Consider the following 22,832-nt stretch of genomic DNA (forward strand, 5'->3'; position numbering starts at 1 on the left):
ACAATGGAGTTTTAGGATGGATCTTGGCCCAAGATAGGAAGGCTAACGTTAAGATAGACCTAGGCCTGAACGCAAATAAACACGTGAGAGGATCGATAACGGTTAGCTTCGTTCGATTGTGTCATGATAAAAACAATCTGTATTTTTGCTTTCCTTTCTACTAGTGCCACCGTCTACCTCGCGAGCCGTGACGGCGCGGGACATCGTCATTCATTTTCAGGTGAGATAAAGTGGGCAGCCAGATACGAATCATGCCAGGAACGACAAACAACGATCTTGGCAGACTCCATGTCGAACCTCACTGTCTAGGCCTCTATTCTACAGTTTAGTGTGTGGCACCGTGGCATAGCTTCCGCAGACTCGCATTTTCGATCTCGATGGCACACAAAATACAAACAATGCTTGTGCCACGATGACGTGAGCAAAGGTTTTCTTGCCAACACCACGAAACCAATCACTGTAAGAGCCTTTGTAAAATAACCCTCCCGCCTCCACCTTCTCCCCGCCCCATTATATGCCTACTTGGGGAGATACGCCACATACGGAGCTGTCGGATTTAGGTGAAAGATTCGATCGATTGACAAATCGAAGGATCGATTTTCCTTGTTAGCTTCTTCTGTGCTCACGGTTCTGCACTCGCCTACGGGTTCACGGACTGTATTGCTGTCTTTACGTACAGCACGTTTGTTTATCAGCACAAACTACCAAGTAGATGATCAAGCACATTTGATCAAGCTACTATCCACTGCTATTCATCCACACACATACACAGGCACATACACATTCCGGGGGTACATCTCCAGACTAGGCTCCTCGCCCTGTCATACAAACGGCCGGGTGGCTTATGCGATTTAACTTCGATTTGATGTTTGTCTTTTTTTACTTCTGCTTGAACCGATTATTTATTTTTATTTTTTTCCTTTTCAACGAAACTCATGCTAGTGTGCCGATACTGGACTCCCTCGATTTCTTATCATTATCCATACTTTGACCATCGAACGTTGTATGCTACAGGTTCCGCAATGACTTATTCGTTTTTTCTACTTTTTCACCTTGACAGGACGTGTCGATTTGCGTGGACTAATCAATCAGTTTGTCAAATGCATCTTCATTTGTTTCACTTGCCTGCCTTCCTCTGCACTGTCCGCCTAGCCTGTTCGCCTGTACGGTGGACGTGTGTTTCCCATCACGTTGGGTTTACGTTACACTTTTTTCAACATTTTCTCAAACCACCAGTTAGTACAATCGATTGAAGTGCAGCTCAACAACAAGAAGAAAAGGAAGGAGGGATGTAGAAAACAGTGTATAGAAATTTTGGATTTTTTTTCTTTCGTTTTGGTTGAGTAACCCGCTGTATCTTATCCCTGGAACTGAACTGTTCAGAATGGCCTGATTTGTAATGGATAAGGGCAATGTTTTCGGTGTGTTCGAAGATGTTTTGCTTATTTGTGCTATTGTCCGATTGAAGTCGGGTAAGTCGTAGCTACCAAATATTGCTCAACACGTTAGCTGCATGCCAGTTCGCAAGTTCCTCTGCCCGACGCCACAAATTCCGACATCACAAAAAGTGACAGTTTTAAATATTTTTTAGCGACGCAATTGAATGAGTTATTGATAAAAGCTCTTTAAGTGCTGAACTTTTTAGCAATGCTTTAATTAACATCAAAGATCTGTCTAGAACCAATAACCACAGCGTCAAAGAACATTATTTTATTCCATTTGGAATTTTTATCCAAAAACATGGCACACGCGGCACTTAGTCAGGCACAAAAAAGAGAGTAAGATAAATTCATCATATTGACCATGTGAACGCACTTCAGCATTTTCTACCAAACATCCTACACCGTTGACACCTGCCCTGGCTGCCACGGTCGCGTCATTGCTCTTGTCATTGATTCTGAGCGACTTCTACGCGCACGGAAATCAGGAAAAGATCGACAGTCGACGATAGTCTCGACATCACTTTCAGCTTACTGAGTATCGAGTTAATTCTCGAATAAAGATAAATGAATATCATTTTTTAATCTTCTTTTCGCTTTTCCTCTTAAAGAGATCCGATACCATCTAACGCCACCTCAGAAATAAAACATTGTGGGAAAAGGAATGGACAAAACTTTAGGGTGAAACGGATGATTCGTAACCTACCTGTTTCCAGTGTTCCCGTTCTGTGTGTCCAGCTCGTTCCCGGCCTACGACCGTGGACGTGGACACACATTTAGCTAAGCGAAATCTAGCCCACCATAAGTTTTAACCACCTCTACCTTGCGCGTTTACATAGTGCACAAATCAACCGCAGCACACATAACACACATCAGAACCGAACAAACATGTCATGTGGCAGCATCTCCGAGCTCCGAGCCCGATAGCTTACTAAGGAAGGAAGTTACATATTCTTCTCCGTGTAGCTCTGTTCGTAACATTCGAACCTGAGCCTCAAGAGCCCCAAGTCAAACGCATCCCAATTTAAATGTGTCGAATGTGTAAGCTGAGGATGGATGCGCGTACATATTCCAACTTGTCACTTTAGATTTCTTGTCCGCTAGCCGCGGGAGTTGCGTGAGAGTGACGTGATGTACCCATTGCATCGACCTGTTACGGTATATGGCGAGTGAGAATCGGCTAATCACACGCAATCAAAACTCAGCGGGTAACCAGTTTGGTTCTCCTTTTTACTACTACTTCCCTTTTTACTACTGCTTTCCAGCGTGTGTCCAAGAAGGAAGGAACTGCTGTGCTCTGCTCAATGGTGTTACGTGGATACCGGTTTCTTTAGAATTGACGCCTTGTTTCGCCTTTCCTGCAACAAATGAATATGGTCCCCGTAGTTTCGCTAATTGACCACCGCCGTTTCCAGAGACAACACAAATCCAGTTATCCCGGCAGAGCTGAGATGGCCGAGCACGATGCTCAGCTCGGAGAAGAAATGTATTTTAACCCATTTCAAGAGCGCGCTTATTTGTTTTTGGATTTATTTTACCCTCCGGTTGTACCAGCAGCTCAGCCACTGCCTCTGATCATCTCGATGCTTCAAGTCGTTTTGCTGTCGTCAAATGACCGATGAACAGTTTATCATTTCTATCCTTCATATCTTCTTAATTGAATTTTGTCCGCTTCTCATCTCACACCGAACAGATGACGGGCCACTTACTACACTGTTAATTAGATATACAGTTTAGCGGCGTATCACCAGCGCCGACCGAAAACATTTCCGTCTTCCGCCAACCTTCCTTGCCGGTGAGTGTCCTAGGTTTGATGTACGGAAAGTGGCATCGCGACCGTAATGCTTGTCAACGTTTGCAAGCATGGAACATGTTAGTACACACCGAAGGACTAAATTACTGGGCCCGTCGCATATTATTCGATTTGGTACAAACTTATGCTTACTCGCACGACGTGGTCTAAGTTCACCACAACGCTCAATGATACATAAACATTAAGCTGAATTACATTTTATCAAATTTTTGTGGCATCCTTAAAACTGCCGGACAATTTCTTGTCAACTTAATTACGTTAGACACCATTCATTCTGGCTTCATTGATTTGCCACTCTACAACAGAAGAGTACAGACACTTTTTTTCATTACTACATAACTTCCTGAAGAAAAAGTCCTCTTTGGTGGACATCACTTGTAACCGGCGTTCATGCTCATGCTGCTATCTGGTCCGTTTTACCTTCTTCATTCATTCTTTCAACTTCGGAATATCACCGGCAGTGAGTTATCTGGCATGCTGTCATACGTTGAATGCACCAAACCATCTTTTCCTGGCTGTTGCCCTTTGCTTCCTTCTCCTCGCTCGCCGTTAATGTTAAGCCAATCGTCTCGACAGTTGTACGACAGCTTGACGTGTTTATATGTTTAAGAGATTATCTTCGTCAATCTTTTACTACTTTTTGCTCTATTCCTTTCTATTGTCCTCCTACAACCTCCTCCCTTTTTTTCTTTTAATTTGTTTCCCTGTGTTCACCTTTCTTGAGAATTCTTGAGGCTGCAGCATGATCTGCATTATTGCGCTTCGTGCTATCTTCACTTGTTGGTTGTGCCAGCTGAACACGACTCTAATTGCTGTCAATTCGCAAAACACACGCGTTGCTCACCCGTTAAATAGCAAGACTCGGAAGGATTGACACTCTCCCTACCAGTGTAGACACCCATCCAATTGTTTCTTCCTTTTTTTCTGCACAGCTATCGGTTGCAATGTCTAAGCAAATGTGAGTGTTTGTTTTGCCCTCCTGTGGATACCCTAAACAAGGATTAGCCGATGAGATGGTCATCCGGGCTGATCGCTATAGATGGCAACCTGTGACAAAACCTTCATGTAAACTTGGTTAAGGAACAACTCATCCCATTATGTACCATTTGCTGCCACAGGATAAGCATATTGTATAAAATAGTCATTTCCTTCGCATTGTTACTTCTAGTCGTTCACGGAAAAGTCAATCATCTCAGGTACAAAAACACACGTATCTTTTTCACAGGAAAAAAGAAACGGAGATGTGTTTTCCTTCGGGAATTTGGGATCATGGCTTCAAACAAACATGTCATCCATAATCAACGTCCGACTGAGGTGCAACGGGCAGACACTGAACCGTCAATCAAAGATCGTCATAACTGTCATCAGATAGTGATAGCAATATCCGGATGGTAGAATATCTTTATAAGAAAGTTTTTAGCAACCAACAAATCGTTATTTGTGTGTAAATGCCATATGTGCAGTAATTATTGACAGAAGTTTCGCAATGATTCAAAATAAATAAACAATAAAATAAACTAGAGAAATTACTAACGCTCTGTTTGTTCAACAATTAACTCAAATACGTACGAGTGTACTTTATGTTAAATATCATTGACAATAGGGAGTGCTTTGCTAGCAATTGAGCCGTTCTTGTTGAATAAAAACAAAAAGAACTGCTTTTCTTCATCCGCAATTCATATACGCCGTAATCTGGGCGTTAACCCAATTTTCAATACATTTTTTTATTTATTTTCGAGAGTGGTGACTCGTGGTAGTAATATGAATATATTATAAATTTCTTCTTCTTCTTTGACGGCACTACAACCCCGAGAGGTCTTGCCGTGTCATTTTTGGCTTTCTGTGAATTGATTTTACCTATAGCTTGACAGTCAGTCATGCGTACGGGGAGTCGGTCCAAATGGGATTTGAGCCTTTGAAGATCGGTCCCGCTATTGCCTTGGTATTCAGTCCGGTCCGCCTAAGTATTCAGTAATTATTCGTATTTTGTCAACTGATAATTCTTGCTGTATAACGTGGGTGCTTCAATTCGTGGGTACTCCATTCCGCGATACTAATCCTCAGCATCGCTTCCTTCAAAGGGTCCTCATCGTTGGAAACCATGAGCCACATTTCAATGCATTATGGTAGATTTGATGCGCTAACGAGGATCTTTTCGTTATTGTTCACATTCCTCGACCTACCAAAAAATATTAAAGCATTTTTTTTCAAATTTTCAAATACTAAACGTGCTTCTTTGTGAATAAATTTAAATTAAGTAAACTGTACAAGTTAGAAAGATTTGTATTAGAGAAATTGAGGCTCAACCGAGTCTTTCACAAACCACGAATTTTTTGAGAAAGCAGGAATATCATAACATCTGTAAGAAATTGACACTAATAGTAAATCACTCATTTGCCATGCTGAGGAAAGTATACTTAATTTCGTTACACAATAAAAAGGGCTATTCAGCAAATATTCAAAGATTTGTATAAAATGTTGCTTATGCATTAACCATACTTAAGGTGATAAGTTGATAAAGCGGTCTTGTTGTTTTGCCCGTCACTGTACATTACATATTCATTAGCATCATGACATCGGAAGTTATTGACCTCTCATTTCTGGCGAATGGGACACGGTCAGAGTTGATTTTTAACCGATCTTGCCGTGATAAAAACCGGCGCTTCTAAAACTAAAAAAACGGGCCTCTCGTAGTTTGTACGTCTATTATGACGCTTAACTAGTACCTTATACTATGTTCTCTACCACTAAAACACCTATTTTGCTGACTGGATACAATGTGCATAGTTTATTTTGTATTCTGTGTTCTGTAAATGCACAATAATAAGAAGTTATCTTCTTCTGTTGCAATATAACCCCGACAGGTCTCGGCCTGCAACTTCCGACTCTCCGCGACTACGACCTCAGGATCACCGCAATGCTATTAAATAATTATTGCACTTGTATCATTATATTTAAAACCTCAACCAAATGGCTCGCTCTTGCTACAAGAGTACAGTCTTTAATGCAGAAAAAGAGGAGCTGGCCGCGAGCTTCATGCGAATTTCTGCGTTTCTAGTCTTTAAACATCAACATTGCGACGTACTAAAAAATATGGATAAGTTGGACGTTCAATTCAATAAACGTGATATAGAACCAAAAAAGATGCTTCTTCTTCTTCTTTGGCACTACAACCTTGAAAGGTCTCGGGCTGCCATTAATCCCTTTCTGTGACTTGATTTTACCCGAAGCAAAGTAGTAGATGCTACCACAATACTAACAAAATTGAACTTGGCCAGCAAAAAGAGATGCTAGCTATCGATATTCATTAATTTCGTAAACAACACCATTAGACCACTGATTTAGAAATCAAACTTGAAACGTGATCGCTGAGGGGATCGATTTTTGTGTTTCTCTATCTGATTGTATCTAATACTTAAGTTTGATGGTTTTAATTGCAGTGTTTGTTTACAAGTTCGAATAGTTTAAAGGTAGTGTCGAAAACCATTCACAAGACAGGATAGATACCACATCCCATTCGCACCAATCACTTTGCAATGATAAGCGGGCGAAACAAATTGCAAGAAATCCGTCGACATCGTAGACATGCAAAGCAAAAAGAGATCGCTTAGAGATCATAAAAATGCGAACTTTGAACGTATGAATGCGTATCATTGTTCATTTTTGCCATTTTTCGTACTTCTATTTGTATTCGCCAAGTACAATTGGTAGCAGCGCCTGTTGCTAACATGTAGGAAGTGGGAAGGTTCGGAGGATCCCATCAACGGTCAAGTACACAGTACTGATTAGCCGGCTACTGTTGTCTACTAAAATTTCGGAAACCAAGACCTTTGAGGTTAGAGCTTTAAAAAAGAGGAAGAAGAAGATTTGATGGCCATAAAACAAGCTCAAACGTACTATACACTTAATTTTTTAATAAAATTGTCAAAATGATAACACACATGTACCGTATCAGTACAGAAAACATTCTTGCTAGCACCGATCCTCCTATCCTTTTGTTTATTCTACCTATTTCATTGTATTGCTTATAGTTCATCTATTTATATACAACAACACATTGGATCCGGTTAACTCTCTCATTTCACTTTGCTTCATTCTACCTCTACATAGGAGCGTATGTTCCCTACCGCTCATCAACCGTAAAAAGCCGTAGTAAACACATCGATGTGCAAATTTATTCGACCGAATGTCAGAACTGTCAGCGAACGGAACACCATCAGAAAACGTGCTGCTGCTGCTGCTGCTGCGTAACCATTGACAGAATCAACAACAATAATAGTAGCAAACTGTGCTGTCGTCTAAGTAACAACTATATTCTTCTTCTCGGGTCGCTCAGCCACGAGCAATGCAGCGTTTCCCTACTTTAGTTCTACGTTTCCCGAACAACGAGCGCGCTCCCATGTTCGTGACTCTCTTGCCTTTTTTTTGCGCCACGAAATGCTCTTGCTGCTGCTGCTGCTAGCTGACAATCATAAGCGCTACAGCGACGGAGAACTACAGTACATGTTCGATTTGCCACAACCATTGCCATATTTTCCCGCGTTTGCCGGTCCCTGCCAGACTACTAGAATCCTTATGTTGATTGTCAAAGTAAGATTCGTAGAGAAGCCAGATTATAAGATTGGATACGGCACATTCGTCCACCGTAAATACCATATTCTATTTGCTCCTCGGGGTCTCATTCCTTTGCTTTTACCACCAGCACCACCGTGCACCACTCGCGTTCGCGGCCTGTGTTCATTTTACTCACATACTGGTTGGTGTTTCTGTTAGTGCTTCTGCTTCTGATGCTGCTGTATACAGCGGCCGTTTCTACCGGCAAACTAGCAGGACTGAAACGGACATTTTCAGCGAACATTGGACGAACAATAACAGCAACAAAAAATACGGTGGAGGAAAACACCAATCCATCTTTCGCTGTCATGTCACCTTCATATTCAAAATGCGTACATATTCATGTTGCTGTTAAGGTTGGTTCCTATTTTTCTGTTCGTCCCTTCTGCTATGGGCCCTTTCCATGGATCCAACCGGCAGCAGATCGGCTTTGGCTCTATCCCAATCTGTCACTCGTTCCCGTATCCACTCGATCTGCCCGAACCGATGGGGTGTGTGTGTGTATGGGGATATGTGTGTGAGTGTTCAGCTAGTCGCAATATTTCGCACGTTCACATGTTCTGCTCACGAACACTTTCAATTCAGCTCATCGCCTTATGTTTTCATCTTTATCCCTACCGAACCATTTCAGCATGGACTGTGTTTTCTTGCAGCAGATAACAACATGGGTGCTGCTGCTGCTGCCGATGCTGTTGCTGTTGTTGCTTCTCCTCCTTCGATTGGGAATCCACCAAATGAAATGCGAGGAATAATGATGTTCTTTCCGTTATTACATAAATACGTGTCCACTCGTCACATGGATCGTACTATTTTTGTCTGCTGTTCGTTTCGATGCCCAACATATAGGATCGGTGTTCCATATCAGCACGCATGGTTAATCAATGCAGATGCGAAATCCTTCCCCGCTGGTTTATTAAGATCATTTACGGGCGATAAGCTTTCGTGTCCAACTCTGATGGATCTTAAATGTGTCTATATCACGGCTTTTATTTTCGTTTATAGATTTCTACCTGACGGACTCCACGACCCGACTTGCAACTGCAACTGGTGTGTACACCTCTCCTGATAACACCAATTATCTTCCTCCATTTTAATTGCAACTGCTGAAAGCAATCGTTGATCCAGTTAACTGTAAGAATAACGGAAATCGTTTGCATTTTCACGATAGCTGCTTGTTACTTGAGCACACACTCAGGCGATTGCATCCGTCTTGTTGGCCCTTCTTATCCATCAAGTGTACATTCGCAAACTATTTTCACACAAAGCCCATTTCCATGTGCAACGCCAATGTTCGGAAGCCCAATCTATCATAATATCATGATGCGATGAGATAACTGCAACAAACAACGCCCAAACCGCTACAGTACAACGTGCATTTCTCCTCCTTTAATTAACTGAAAAACAACAGAATGAAAAATATGCTAGCTACTTACAATAAAGAGTGGTAGAGTTTCATACAACCTTACATGTAATACAAAAAACCTTTATCCATCGATCGAAAAGCAAGAAGCAAAGATGCAAGCTTGGTTGTGCAGATACTAATGTGGGACATTTTGTGCAGATTTTAAAACATGTGGTGCTTGAAAACTTAAAGTAATTAAGTTACCTCGATTTTAAGTCATTTTCCAACGATGTTACTATTAGAAAAGCATGTTAGTACCATACATAAATCAAACGTTTGATTTGTTTTACGAAAACTTACATGGCTTTCTTTTGGCCAGAGATCTTATTCACGTTCTTGAGCTGCAATTCGTGTAGCTGTTAACTGTTACATTCCAACCAAGTCCCAACCTCGAATGACTTTCTCTAAGCGGACTTCCGCCGATACTACTACTAATATGGTCTTTGCTTTAACAAACGGGTCAAATTTTGAATACCTCTGAGTATCGCAACATTAGTTTCATCATCTTGTTTTATTTCATTTGTGCTACGTTTGAGAAATGCAGGATGCTCAATGAAATTGTCTTGCATTGATATGCCTCTGAGCAAGGTCAATGATGTCCTTGCGTTAATACTTCGTGGACAAATTTTAGGATCCTTTAAACAAGTGCACCAAGGATATCAAAGTAGTCCGCAAAAACCGCATTGCTCATTTTTGCAGACGATATTTTGCAACATGCATCTAAACCAACCACCACAATGCGGCTTCACTTGTACTTAGGCGCTTGCGCCATTTCGTTCGTGGATATTCTAGAACGGCAAGCCGCAGCTTTGTCCACATTGCACGCATAGTGCATTCATCGCGGTGGAAAAAAGTAGGAGGAGCCAACGCCAGTATAGGACGTGAATAAAAAAGGGGCCGAGCAGCGATTGGAAAGGGACCATCCGAAGACCCATTGATTCATGCGTGAACACAATTCACCCGGCACCGAACAAAATTGGCACCGTAGCTTGAATTTCGTGGTCAATTTGAAATTAGAACTTGATGGCAATAGATTACTTTTCCCAGGGCTCGGTGTTCGCGGTGCAGCATTAAGCGATAAGCCGAATAAGCTCAGTTTCGAGCAAAATATGGATTAAAACGACCAGTTTCTCGCTGCCAACAACGTTTTCCAGCGACATTCGTACGGATTAAAACGATTTTTCGTTGGATGGTTTTTAGTGTGCAGTTCCATTATGCTGCGTACCCCCGAGTGCTGTGCATGATAATGAGTTGAAGCAGAGTGTTGTTCCTTACGGGCCTAATGAGTGTTTTGCATAGTGTTAAGCAAGCGCAAGTGCTTTGGTGAAGCATGATTTAATTTGTAGTGGTGTGTTTAGAGAAAGATCAGCAGTTTCAAGTTTGCAAAGTTAACCGCCAATATGATAGACATAAGTATGTACGGAAATCATTCATCGCACACCAGTGGTTTTCAGAACAGTGATCTTGGGGCCGGAGGGTACCCCTACTTTACAGCGGGCCACCACCACCATCACCATTATCACCAGCACCAAAGGCAACCTGTCCAGTCGCATCAGCATGCCAACTCTGCGAACGTTGGCAACAGTGCTACAGCTGTGAATAATGTTACCACTAACACCGCAGTGACCTCTAACAATAGCAGCAACAGCAGCAGCAGCGGCAGCAACAACAACAACAACACTTCCAATCCGCCCACGGCCAATGTCCATCAGACCTCTTCCTATGCGCACACATCTCATCTATACAGTCCGTCCGCGATCGAATACGGCATCACTACCTCTAGCTCTCCGACAACGGATTTATACTTCGAAGGTGATAGTCAGGGTGCGATCTACTACGGGCCCGGGCAGCCCACACCGACGGCACCATTCCAGGAAACACGGATCATTAGCGCCGATAATGGGCTGAGCTACACCAATCTGGATTATGCGATGTACCACCAGGCGCAGGATTGTGCCGATCCCAGCTATCTGGCGCATCATCACGACTCCAAGCTGCATCTGCATCGGTACGGAGCCTTTGCTGGAGCTATAGCGGACGATGCAGCGATCACCGGTGATCATAATCACCACAATCACCTGCACCAACATTCGCATCTTTCGCACCCGCACAACCCTACCTCCCCTGGTGGAGTGAACGGGGGAGCTACGGGCTGGGGCCAAGTATACTCCGATTCGATTGCTCAGCCGCCGCAACACCAGCATCTCCAGCAGTCCCATAACCAGCACTCGGTAGCACAGTGCAGTCCTAGCGTCGCTACAACCGCATCCATGATTGAGTCGCCGCAAGTACTGCTGAACGCGAGTGCATCCGACGATGGGGACAGTAGCGGTGGTGTCGGTACTAATTTTTCGCACCTCCAGCACCAGCACCACCACCACCATCCTCATCATCCACATCATCATCATCATCACCATCACGCGACAGTATTGCAGCAGACCATACAGCAGCAGCAGCAGCAGCAGCAACAGCAGCAACAACAGCAGCAACAACAGCATCCGGCGAATCAGCAATCGCAACAGCATCAGCAGCTGCAACAGCAACAACACGCTCACCAGCAACAAAACCAACCGAATGCGCCCACTTACAAGTGGATGCAGGTTAAACGAAACGTGCCAAAGCCTCCAAGTAAGTGCTGTTCCAATCTCACATGTCTCATCGTTGCTCACGTTGTTGAACAGAGTTCGCAGCATCCCTGGATTACCGCAATCCCGTGGTGGATTGCGTCCCACTGAGCTTACCCTCAACGCTAGCCTGCGCAGTGGTAAAGCGTTACAACTCCCTCCCGGGAGTTTGAGTCCCAGTGGATTAACTTCTTTGAAGGAAGCTTGTGTGTGTGTGTGTTTTTTTTTGTTCGCTTGTTTAACTTGGTTTGTGTGTCTCATTTCTAATGCAACAATCACGTACCACTGCCGGAATTCTGTATCGGGGGACAAATATCAAAAACACCTTTTTTATTTTCCATCAAACTTCTGCCCTTTCTCTATCTCTCGTTTGGGTTCCGTTGTTTTTTATCAGTGTCCAGAAATCCTTCACGTCCCATGTTTGGACCTCGTGATGCACACTATAAAAATATAACAAACCGGCCCACCGGAGGCCATAAATTATACTTCGTAAAACATCAATGCCGCGCCAAAGGGCAGCACCGTGATAAAGAAGGGTCATAATTCAAAACATTCCGTACACATCTCACCTTTTCGGCACGATCGTTATCGTTTTGCATCGTTCGATAATGCACAGAGCCACGGTGTGTAGGCTGAGACGCATAGCAAACATAAAATGTGATTTGCAGCTGACGTCACGCGTGTTACTGCCATTGATCTGCCATTTCTAGTGTCATTTTCTGTTCGGAGCGTTTCACCGGCTTGGGCCGATAACGGTGAGGAGCTGCCGGCGATTAAACTATACATGTGGCAAGGGCTTACGAGGACTTTTGGCTACCCAACGGACGTAAACAGTGCGCGTTATTGTTCGAACAATAGCACCAAAACATGGCACACATGCGGTGTTTCTATTTTCTAAATCACACAGCTTTGCTTCGCAGTGCAACATCAACAATCGATGTCTAAATGCCTTAAGAAAGACGCATAATGAGTGCGACTATGTTAATTAAAAACTGGAAATGGAGGAATGGAGGAAAAGGTGAACAAACTCCACCGTCACCGGCCACCGTAAGAGTGTCGCAGGCGCACTTGGTCAGGTGTTACACGGCTCCTGGATTTAACGGCCTTCCAATGTACGGTGCGTGACTCGGGTCGTTCCCATTTGAATGAAATTGCCATTATCCTCCGCTGGCAGCACAGTGGACCCCCAGATGGAAACGTGCCACAGGACAGAAGTGTTTTACATCGATGCCGTCAAGGTCACTGACGAAAACCGTTCATGAGGGTGCTACGGGGTTGACCCGGTGGATGAAAACGAAAGCGGACTTTTTGTTGCCCTCAAGAGCTCAAGAAAAACAAAAAAGCAGCATTAAGGACCTTTTATTTCTTCGTGCTATCGTGGGTCACATTTTTTGGCCAGTTTAGGGGAGAGGGAGTCGAGCATGAAATAAATCCTTCCAGAACAGCGTGTATCAGAACGCCCACGATCGATATTACGATTTCGTGCAGGCATAAGCTCGACCGCTGCGTATTACAGCTGGGACCTCAATTTACTTTCAATTGAACACACAGACACAGAGTCCACTGTCAAAAATGTCACCAACTGGCCGTCGTCGTCCACGGCGCGGCTAAGCTCACCCAATTGGTAGCGACAGCAAAAACGTGAGGCAGCAATTTGAATGTCATTGAAAATAAAAACAAATATTAATTTCATATTTGTCCCCTCCCCGGTGCGCCTTGGCGCTTTTTCTTCTTCGTTGCTGTCCGCTGTGTTGGTTTTGCATGGGCTTGTGATGCTTAATGCTCCGAAACTACATGTCTGGAAGCGCGAGAACCGCTGTATCACTAGCCCTTTTCTCGGCACGCATGTATGCTTCACTCATCAATTCTCCGCCAATCAATTCTAGCACCAACACACCCGTCGTTCAAGTTCGATCACATCCGAACGGAAAACCAATTTTACATTATGGCTTGATTTCATTCGATCCTCTTTCTGCATTCCCATTCTCGCAGCTTTTTTCTACGATTAAGTAACGTGATACTGTTTTGCCATAGCGGTTTAAGGTGCCGAGTGGAAGCCGCCTATCTCTTACACTGGAACTGGTTTCGAGGGGTGTTCAATTGTTTGATTTGAGTTGATTTCAGTTTTAAAATGCATTGACCCAAAACTACGAAACAGCATGCAAATACGGCGGCCAACGTTTCTTCGCCTCCAAATCTGAGTGTGTATCCTAGCCAACTAGTAGCCGTTAGGGTTCCGTCCGCCGTTCGTCTAGTCGCCACACCGATCGGCACACCGATTCTCACACGGACCGGAGTATAAATAGAAGATTTTATCACGGCAACATAATTATAATATTTTCACATCAAGTGACACGCAACGAATCGGTGACACCTCGCTCCCTTTCAACCGGTGGACAGCAACAATGAACACCAACAACAAACGCGCCAAGTGTTTTTTTTTTCGTTTTTGTTGTGTTGTATAGTTTCACCAATTGTGCCACCCTCTTGAAAGGAAAAACGTTCTAACCGTCCGGGAGGAGTGTTGGGCACCGTTTGGGCAACGGTAGCGGGATCGCGGCTTTTTGAGCCGCCCCGAGCGAGTTGATCCATAAAATAATTAGGAGCAACGTGGTGAATTTTTAGCTCCATTTCCATTCCATACCGGACCAGGCACACGCCAGTAATGCAGCTATCACCAAATCTGAATCACATTCTGTTTTCGTTTTGGTTTCTGTGCCCGGGTCACTCCTTCGATGGACGGTGTAAAGTGCCAACAGAGCCAAGAACAGCAACAGCCATAAAAGTAGACCAAAAAATGTACGTAAAAACGAAATGCAGAATGGTGAACCCCTGGCGACGGATTCCCATCACATGACAACGTGTCTGAGCAGTTTGAAAGCCGTCGTAAAGAAAAACCCTTGCCGCTATTAGAGGTTCGTGTTTACCCCAAATTTCGTCCACTGAAATGCGACAAAGCGCGCCAACATTGCTGATATTGGTGGTCAGCTTACCTAAGAGTAAAGAGACAAACAGGAGCGTGATACGTTCAATTTCATCTTCATCACGTTTACTTACCTTCTCGAGCATATCTATTACGAAAGTGAAAAGTTATTATAAAATCTTAAGGGAGATTTTTCTTCCTTCAATGCTTCTTTCTCTTAGTTAATAATAATTGATCGTGTTCCATCCATCCGATCAGATCGTGTCCTAATTAACGACAGCTATTCTACGCTTGACACATAACGATGTGTTACTAATGTTGCAATCTACATATAAACACCAACACCATGAAATAACGGCTGGCCTAGCGGTGTATGTAGATTCACTTTCATTAGCCCATAATTAATGATCTATCACAAATAGCTACAACAGCTTCACTGACATAGGGAAATCTATTTATCTAATCAAACTGACCAAACAAGTTTGCTTCGTTCGATTGATATCCCCGTAGAGTGGAATGCATGGCCTGGAAGTATTGCTTTAGTTGAGTCATTTTCAGGCGAAAGAATTCCACCTCAGGCACTCGGATACTAAAAGAAAAAAAGAAAAAAAAAGAAAATTGAGTAAATTCATACAATACAATACAGTCATTGTACGTATGGCTGACTACTTTACTGCGGGTAAAATCAAGTCACCGAAAGCCAGTAATGGCACGCCGGACCTCTCGAGGTTGAAGTGCCAAGTAAGAGGAAGAAGAAAATCATACAAAAGTGAAATCTCTGTGTCTAATTGTTTGCTAGACATGACAACATTTTAAAACTTCAATACAACGCCAAAACTTGACCAATAAGCTTGTACAATCCTACTCTTCCCTCAGCACATTTCAAAGTCTATAGTTAAAATTACATTCGAACCACGTTTTTGAAGGCATAAACAACCCAAAAACAGAACTAGGCAAAAAATACAAACTAAAAACACATCAATATTGCTGCGTTCATCAACCAGTAATCATTAAACCATGAAATTGCGAGCGCGAAAGTTCGTTTCGAGATCTCTACGGAAAACAACCTACACAGCACAGCCTAACTTTTTCGCTTGAACCACTACAGACAAGGAACCAAAAAACACAACGAAACAAGCGAACAAATAAAATGCCAAATTTCGCCGTATTCCTGCGCAATGGCGTCTAGCCGCGTATCATCATATTTCGACGTTACTTAAGATCTGTATGGAAAGTGCTGGTCCATGTTGCCTGTCATATGGCGAATTAATGTATTTGATCAAACGGTTCATGGCGCTTGGGCGCGCTTTAGTGTCGCCCGTTGTTGCACGGGAGCAACCTTCTATTATCCGGTTACAACATTATACCGGTAGTGAAATTCTAAACTATGATGCCTGCATTTATTAACTCTATGCAAACAAATTATTAACAGAATTCAACGAGAATGAGTTAATTCACACTAAAATTCCTCCTTGCGGTCCGGTGGCCGAAGCAACAGTCGCGTCTGTCTGCACACGGCAGGGCCGGGCATCAGATCCCATCCAGACCGCCTTCCCGCGCTATCCAGCTACGGGTATTATCAAACCAAGGAAGCCAGAAATTATGTACAGTCCGAGACCTTTCGAGAGTATAATGTCAATTAAGAAGAAGACGTTAGTGCACTCTGATATGTCTTGGGACCTACTTTATATGACCAATGGGTGAAACAGTGATGTGATATTGATATCATCAGGTATTAGGCTCAAATCTCGCCCATACAGTTTCTCCGCACGATTACGAAATACTGAAAGTTTAAGCTTAAACTGATGTCAGTCGATGACTTTACATGCGAAATGTACATCTAATTGTGTACAGTTTACAAATGCGTCTAATTAGATTCAAAATAAATTATTGTTCAACTTGGGAGCACTGCAACATCGAGAGATCTTTATTTGCCCTTACCATTTCTGACATCCTCGACATTTGATGCTACCTGCGGGAGGATAGTCGAATCCTCTATCTCTTTGAGACGGTCCGAATGGGATTTGATAGCTAGTTCTTCCGAATGAAAGTCCAGCGCCTCTACCATTGTTGTTAAGCTTTTCAACTTTATTCTGCAACGTTGTTCATCTGTTTACAACAAATCTATAAAAACAAAGTTCTACAGGACCAAATATCTAAAACGAACAGTGCCCCTGTTCCCGGTCCCTAATGGAAGAGAGAGAAATCTAAAATCCCCCAATAGAATGGGTTCAATATTTACATGATAAACTTTATTTATTTCACAACTTCTGCTCCCAACTCCAACCTCCCCTCGATACAGTCGTATCTCCATCAGCCGCGTTAGCGATTCACTGGCAGGAATACGACCAATTTCACTGTGGCCACAAGGCACACGGGTAATTCTACACCGCGCACGGTGTTATATTTTTCCCGATAGCTTGATGGTCATGTGACATAGTTTTATTTGCTCTGCACTAGTACGGCCAGCGTTCTCAAATGCCGTCACCAGTGACGGCGAGTGAGTCTTGTTGATGGCCCGAACTAAATCTTACGATCACATCACGTAACTAGAAACGCTAGAACGCTTGAGCTAAGTTCATTCCCCTCGCCCTATCGTCGTCGACAAGTTCAGGCGACACGCGACACGAACGAGTTTATTGTTTATCATAGATCGTCATTCAATATCATCGCCTGCCATCAACCAAGTCAAGTGACTGTACGCGAATCCTTGTGCAGGAGTAATGGCTCGGTATTCGCATTACGAGTGCTTACGCGAGCATCCCAGACGACCTCTGGTCACGTTGCCGATAGAATAGATTGCGACAATCCTTTTATGACGATCTAACGCTTCTACTGTAGAAGGACGCTTTATGCCACCGTGTTGATATAGCCGGGTATGGTATGGTCGAAGCGCTATTGATTACTGTTTAAATAAGAAAGCAAAAAGGCTTTCACAGCCACCGGATCGACGCGCACTGTTTGCGCATACTGTAGCGAAACTAAAACATGTTCCTTGATACCCATTCTACCAGATGTCTCGTGTGATGAGACCATTTGACGTTACGTCCCCTCACTTAAGATTTGCGCAATCGAAACCGATGATACCGATGGTGTAAAGCTGGGTGAAACACAGTTTCGTGCTACGTGGAAGTGCCCAGTGAAGGAAAACTTTAATCATCCTACAGCGCGCCGTCCGCTACTGATCGAACTCCACTTCACACAGATTGAGGACCGCCCTGGAAGTGATGGATATGGGAAATGGGCAAAAGTTAAACCTCCATGTTGAGCGGAGTAAGCTGTAAAATGTCCCCCCCCCCCACACCCCTCTTTTGGTCGACCACAAAGCCAGCGCCCTTCGTGGGAGTAATCCACCGTGAACGGTTCGACTTCGACATAATCCCGACTTTCGCCAGACATCCTTATTGTGTATGGTATAATCTATTAATTAAGCTTGTCAGTTACCGTACTGTCAGGGACGCCGCGGGATGGTTGTACCCGCGGCAGTGTCTGACTGGCGGCTGATAAATTAGCGCTTGTTTCGAACTTCAACAAGTTCACACCTCCAACCAATGACCCTTTTCTCTAGGTGGCTGCCTGCCTTTTGTTTATTTATGGATTGGCCAAAAAGTTATCCTCGCCGTCACCCTGAACTGTACTTGAAACATGTTTGGGGAGTGTTTGCATACACTGGTTGCTAACAGCGGCAAACAGGCAGAGACTATTTTCCAGTCTGATGTGTTCCATACCAGATCAGATTGTGTTTGCCCACACTCTTCCTCGGAGTTTGCTCACTTGTACGATGTAAAACATCAATTGGGGTTCCTAGTTTCCTTCGTCAAATTCGTATGCAGACTAGACTCGCCGTGATGTGCGCATTGGACGGCCTGCCTAAATAATTCCACCGAAGAACACGTTCAACAGCGACTCTTCCGATGATAGCATTTATTAACCCATAACCATTGCCTATTATGAAATAGCTTACCATCTCTGAAAATCCATCACTGATAAGCCTCAGTATGAACGCGAACCGATTAGCTTCTACCTCTGTCCACACTGAGGGCAATCGCCAAAGCCCCAAAAGCCTTTATGCGTCTATGCAACCAGTATTGTTGACGCACTAGTGTTGCTGCCTCCGTTTGATTCGTACGTATCACATACCGTTTTTTGTACGATCAGTTTTGCATACTCGATACAGGACCATCGCGCACTCCGGGAAGGAAAAAAACCGATACGAGCGCTTGAGATACGACCCATCTCGAAGGAAACAGTAGCAGCGCAGCTTATCAATGAGTAAATGTTTATCGCAACAACTGCAGCACCACGCACGGTCACACACCACCATGTGCAGGGCTTGTGGGGAAGGGTTAAGGCGTGATGGTAGGACAAGCAAACGAAAAAAAAGATCGACAAAACACACATTAGATTCTCGTAATCGCAAAACCTGGTGGTGCGACGGGCTGCCAGCCTGCTAGCGAGACTTACAACCGCGTCACATTGCAGTAGGACATAATAAAGTGTACCAAATATTTGATTTGCTTCCGATAGATAAACACAATGCGCTAGAGCGTACTGGCAACAAAAATCCTACAAATGTTCAGGTCTGCGTTCTTCCCTAGCCCGTTATTTGTTCTGATAGTGACTCGCGAAGCGACTGTAAGTAGTATCGATGTTTCGTGTATCGGATTGACATCGTGTCAAGATAACGCACGTGAAGCTTCCTGTCCGCGTTGTTCGGTATAATCGATCGTACGGTGCTCTAGGCATTCGGAACTGCTCCTCAATCTCACTCGCTCGAACCGGGACGCTCGATAAAATTGTATCGCAAAGCCGTGCCTAGTCCCCAAGCTCCATCCAAGTACTCTGCGAACGCTTAAGATAAACGGTGGAATAATCACTCCTGGGATATCTGGGCGTTTTGTGCGATAATGCTTCAACACTAATTGGATGAACTGATTTTTTGGGTACAATTTTGGAAGGAAAAATAAAAACAACACATGTAACATGCTTTACGATACTTACATATGCTGTGGTGGATGGTGACTGCCATTTTGGGGAACAATAGAATTAATCTCCTCCTAGACCATGTATTCGATGATCTTTACAGTACAGTGTATTTAAATGTTCTTTCCTGTTCCTTTTCTCCACCAGTGACCAAGCCTGTACAATTAGCAACTTCTCCGGAATATCACATTCCTGCCCATGTGCTCGATCCACTACGAGTTCCTAATCACACGACCGTTGGTATGTATTGAAGGCATGCTGGAATGTTAATCTGAAATACTTTTTTTAACTTACAATGCCAATCAAACTTTGCTAACACTGGCCATACCGGTGACCCCTTTCCTATGCCTCTAATTCCGTACTCGTTGGTTCCACGATGCTAACATATTATTTTGTTGCATGATCCTCCAACTTGCCGGTAGCTCCCAGCACAGTTTCACCACACCAGACCAGCTTTCTGATGAACAACAACAGTACGGGCCGTACGAACTTCACCAACAAGCAGTTGACGGAGCTGGAAAAAGAATTTCACTTCAACAAATATCTGACGCGGGCGAGGCGAATAGAAATCGCCAATTCTTTACATCTGAACGAAACGCAGGTAAGACTCGACTCGGTTGCGATCGATTTTTACCATAACGAACGACATTCTAATCCGCTCTTCTCACGACTACCATCGATGGGTTTAGGTAAAAATCTGGTTTCAAAACAGGCGCATGAAGCAAAAAAAGCGCGTCAAGGAAGGCTTAGTGCCGCCGGAAGTGCAGAGCCAATCGCCCAAACACTCCTCTTCCATGATCAACACCAACGATTCCTCATCAGCCAGCTCGACGACAGCATCGAACGCGGCGGCAGCAACTGCTTCCGGCACCTCGAACACTTCTACCTTAAATGAAAGCAATGAAAACAGTCGCGAATCAACTACCATCTAGACTCAACACCAACGCAATACCGGAACATATAAACAGCCTCTCTTTCTTTTCTCTATCTGGTGCATACCGATTCTATTCACGTGCACGGTGAACAAACACTGTCAATTTGGAATACTATTATTCACGACATCAATTTCACACCAAACTTCGTTCAGCTGTCTTGAATCCGTTCCTATTACCACTACCGCAGCAGTATGAATCATTATAGGGTGTGAACCACGAAGCGTATTTAACTTATTTTTTCTCTATACAATCTACTATTCTTCTACCATTCGCGTTCTAGGAAGCACATCAACTACGAGGTATTGTGAACATGCTTAGGGTACAATATAATTGCATTGTTTTGTTCCAGATACCGTATGCTAGTCTTTTGAAACGTAAGATTCTTAAGTAACTAAAACGTTTACTCGTTTGCTCGATTTATCTCGTGCCCTTCCCTGCGCCGGTGCGGGGAGAAGGCAACGAGATTTATACACAACACAAGGACAACAAATGAAAAAAGAATAGCTCAATCGATTCCAATGTTCCTCTTTGCTAGATATTAAACGAACCAAATGTTTCCTATTTGATAATAGACTTAGTAGAAAGCGAACCCATGCACATGCATCTGTAACCATCGAAAAGTAGTAAGCTAGCATTAAATACTACCGATACGTTTTTATCCTATAAATGCTATTTCCAAAGCTATACAGATGCATTTCGAGAACGAAAATGGGACACTTTCACAATGTTTCATTTGGGCAGCAGTGTGTGTAGCAGTGATGCATTTGTTAAGTGTACAAACGGTATGATTATAAATTTATGAAACTGTTCTTATTCAGTTTTTGCACTGGTTACACATGGATAATGTTAAACATACGAAAACACAGTTATGTGAAATCATTACACGACCGCTAGGTTAAGAAAATTCCTATCGAATACAAAGATACATTTAAGATATTCAAACCCCCCTTGGAAAATAAAATATATTTTAGTAAAATTCAAATAAAGGGAACGAGTTTGATTTATTTTTGATGATGTAACAAATTTCTCGGCAGTTTACTCCCCCACTTACTTACTTACTTACTTACTTACTTACTTACTTACTTACTTACTTACTTACTTACTTACTTACTTACTTACTTACTTACTTACTTACTTACTTACATAACTCGAGTTGCGCCAAGGATCAGTGCACCACAGGATGGTCTTCACATTTACTTCATAGCTACAGAAAGTAAAGGTTCCACATTGGCTAAAAGTAATGATGGCTTCCAAGGCAGCAGCGATCCAAGAGACGATCCTCTGAAACGGCGGAGCATCCACGGAGCGTCATTGAGATATATCAGCCCTGCCTTACTGCGTCAAACTAATCAACCAGATACGTTCGCAGCCATTTCACCAAAGCTGTTGGTGCTGTTGGGCTAGCCTATCGAGTTTTTGGCAAGAAGAGCTACATGAGACGCACAACCGAGGGCTACTTTGATGTTCATATAAATGGCATCAACTAGCGGCCAATAATTTGTGGCAATTGTTCACAAACTGAATTAGATTCGCAGTTGTAAACCTTCTACAGCGTTCGTTGTAGACCTTTTATTGCGTGCTAAGGATGGTAGATAGTAGTTAACCAGAAGTTCAAACACCATAGCAGAGGCATACAATGAAGCTGTTCCAAGTTCTCACGTGAATGAATTCTCGTTTTTATAGCACTTCTTGAAATAGGAGTTATTAACCAAAACTCCCAACCAAAACTTCCGAAGGTGATGATGTGCCTGGGAAAGACTTTACCAGTTGAAAATTAAGCGTCAACACGAAAGAAAATAATGTTTGAAACTATTAGCAGGTCTAAATTTTCCTCAGAGAAATATTGAGCAGCGCTAGAAAATTGGAGTCACCATCATCTCCCTCGAAAACTATGAACAACTTACGGACTTACTTGGCATGTGCTTAAATCGAGTTGCTTCTTCTTCCTTGCCACTATTATCTTGAAAGGTTATGCATGCCGAGGCCATTTCTGGCTCAGCCCTGCGTACGGGGAGGCAGTCTGGGTGGGTTTTGAACCCAAGTCCTATCGTATGAAGACTTGGGAGACATCGGGTTTGACCTGATGCAAAAACGTTCGA

The 22,832-nt window shown here is 43.4% G+C and overlaps 1 protein-coding gene across 1 annotated transcript; it reads left to right on the plus strand.

Moving 5' to 3' along the window:
- Nucleotides 1-10,282: 10,282 nt before the first annotated feature.
- Nucleotides 10,283-21,715, plus strand: LOC118507782 (homeobox protein Hox-A1). The gene is made up of 4 exons (XM_036046816.1): nucleotides 10,283-11,896; nucleotides 19,946-20,038; nucleotides 20,221-20,399; nucleotides 20,488-21,715. Exons 1-4 carry the CDS (start codon nucleotides 10,669-10,671, stop codon nucleotides 20,728-20,730), a joined length of 1,743 nt encoding a protein of 580 aa, XP_035902709.1. The 5' UTR covers nucleotides 10,283-10,668; the 3' UTR covers nucleotides 20,731-21,715.
- The last annotated feature ends 1,117 nt before the right edge of the window (nucleotides 21,716-22,832 follow it).

The sequence above is a fragment of the Anopheles stephensi genome, chromosome 2 (genome assembly GCF_013141755.1).
Source record: "Anopheles stephensi strain Indian chromosome 2, UCI_ANSTEP_V1.0, whole genome shotgun sequence".
NCBI lineage: Eukaryota > Metazoa > Arthropoda > Insecta > Diptera > Culicidae > Anopheles > Anopheles stephensi.

Coding starts and splice junctions, on each gene's coding strand:
- LOC118507782 (XM_036046816.1), top strand. CDS start 10,669: ATGATAGACATAAGTATGTACGGAAATCATTCATCGCACACCAGTGGT. Junction 11,897..19,945: donor AAACGTGCCAAAGCCTCCAA/GTAAGTGCTGTT, acceptor TTTCTCCACCAG/TGACCAAGCCTGTACAATTA. Junction 20,400..20,487: donor TACATCTGAACGAAACGCAG/GTAAGACTCGAC, acceptor CGATGGGTTTAG/GTAAAAATCTGGTTTCAAAA.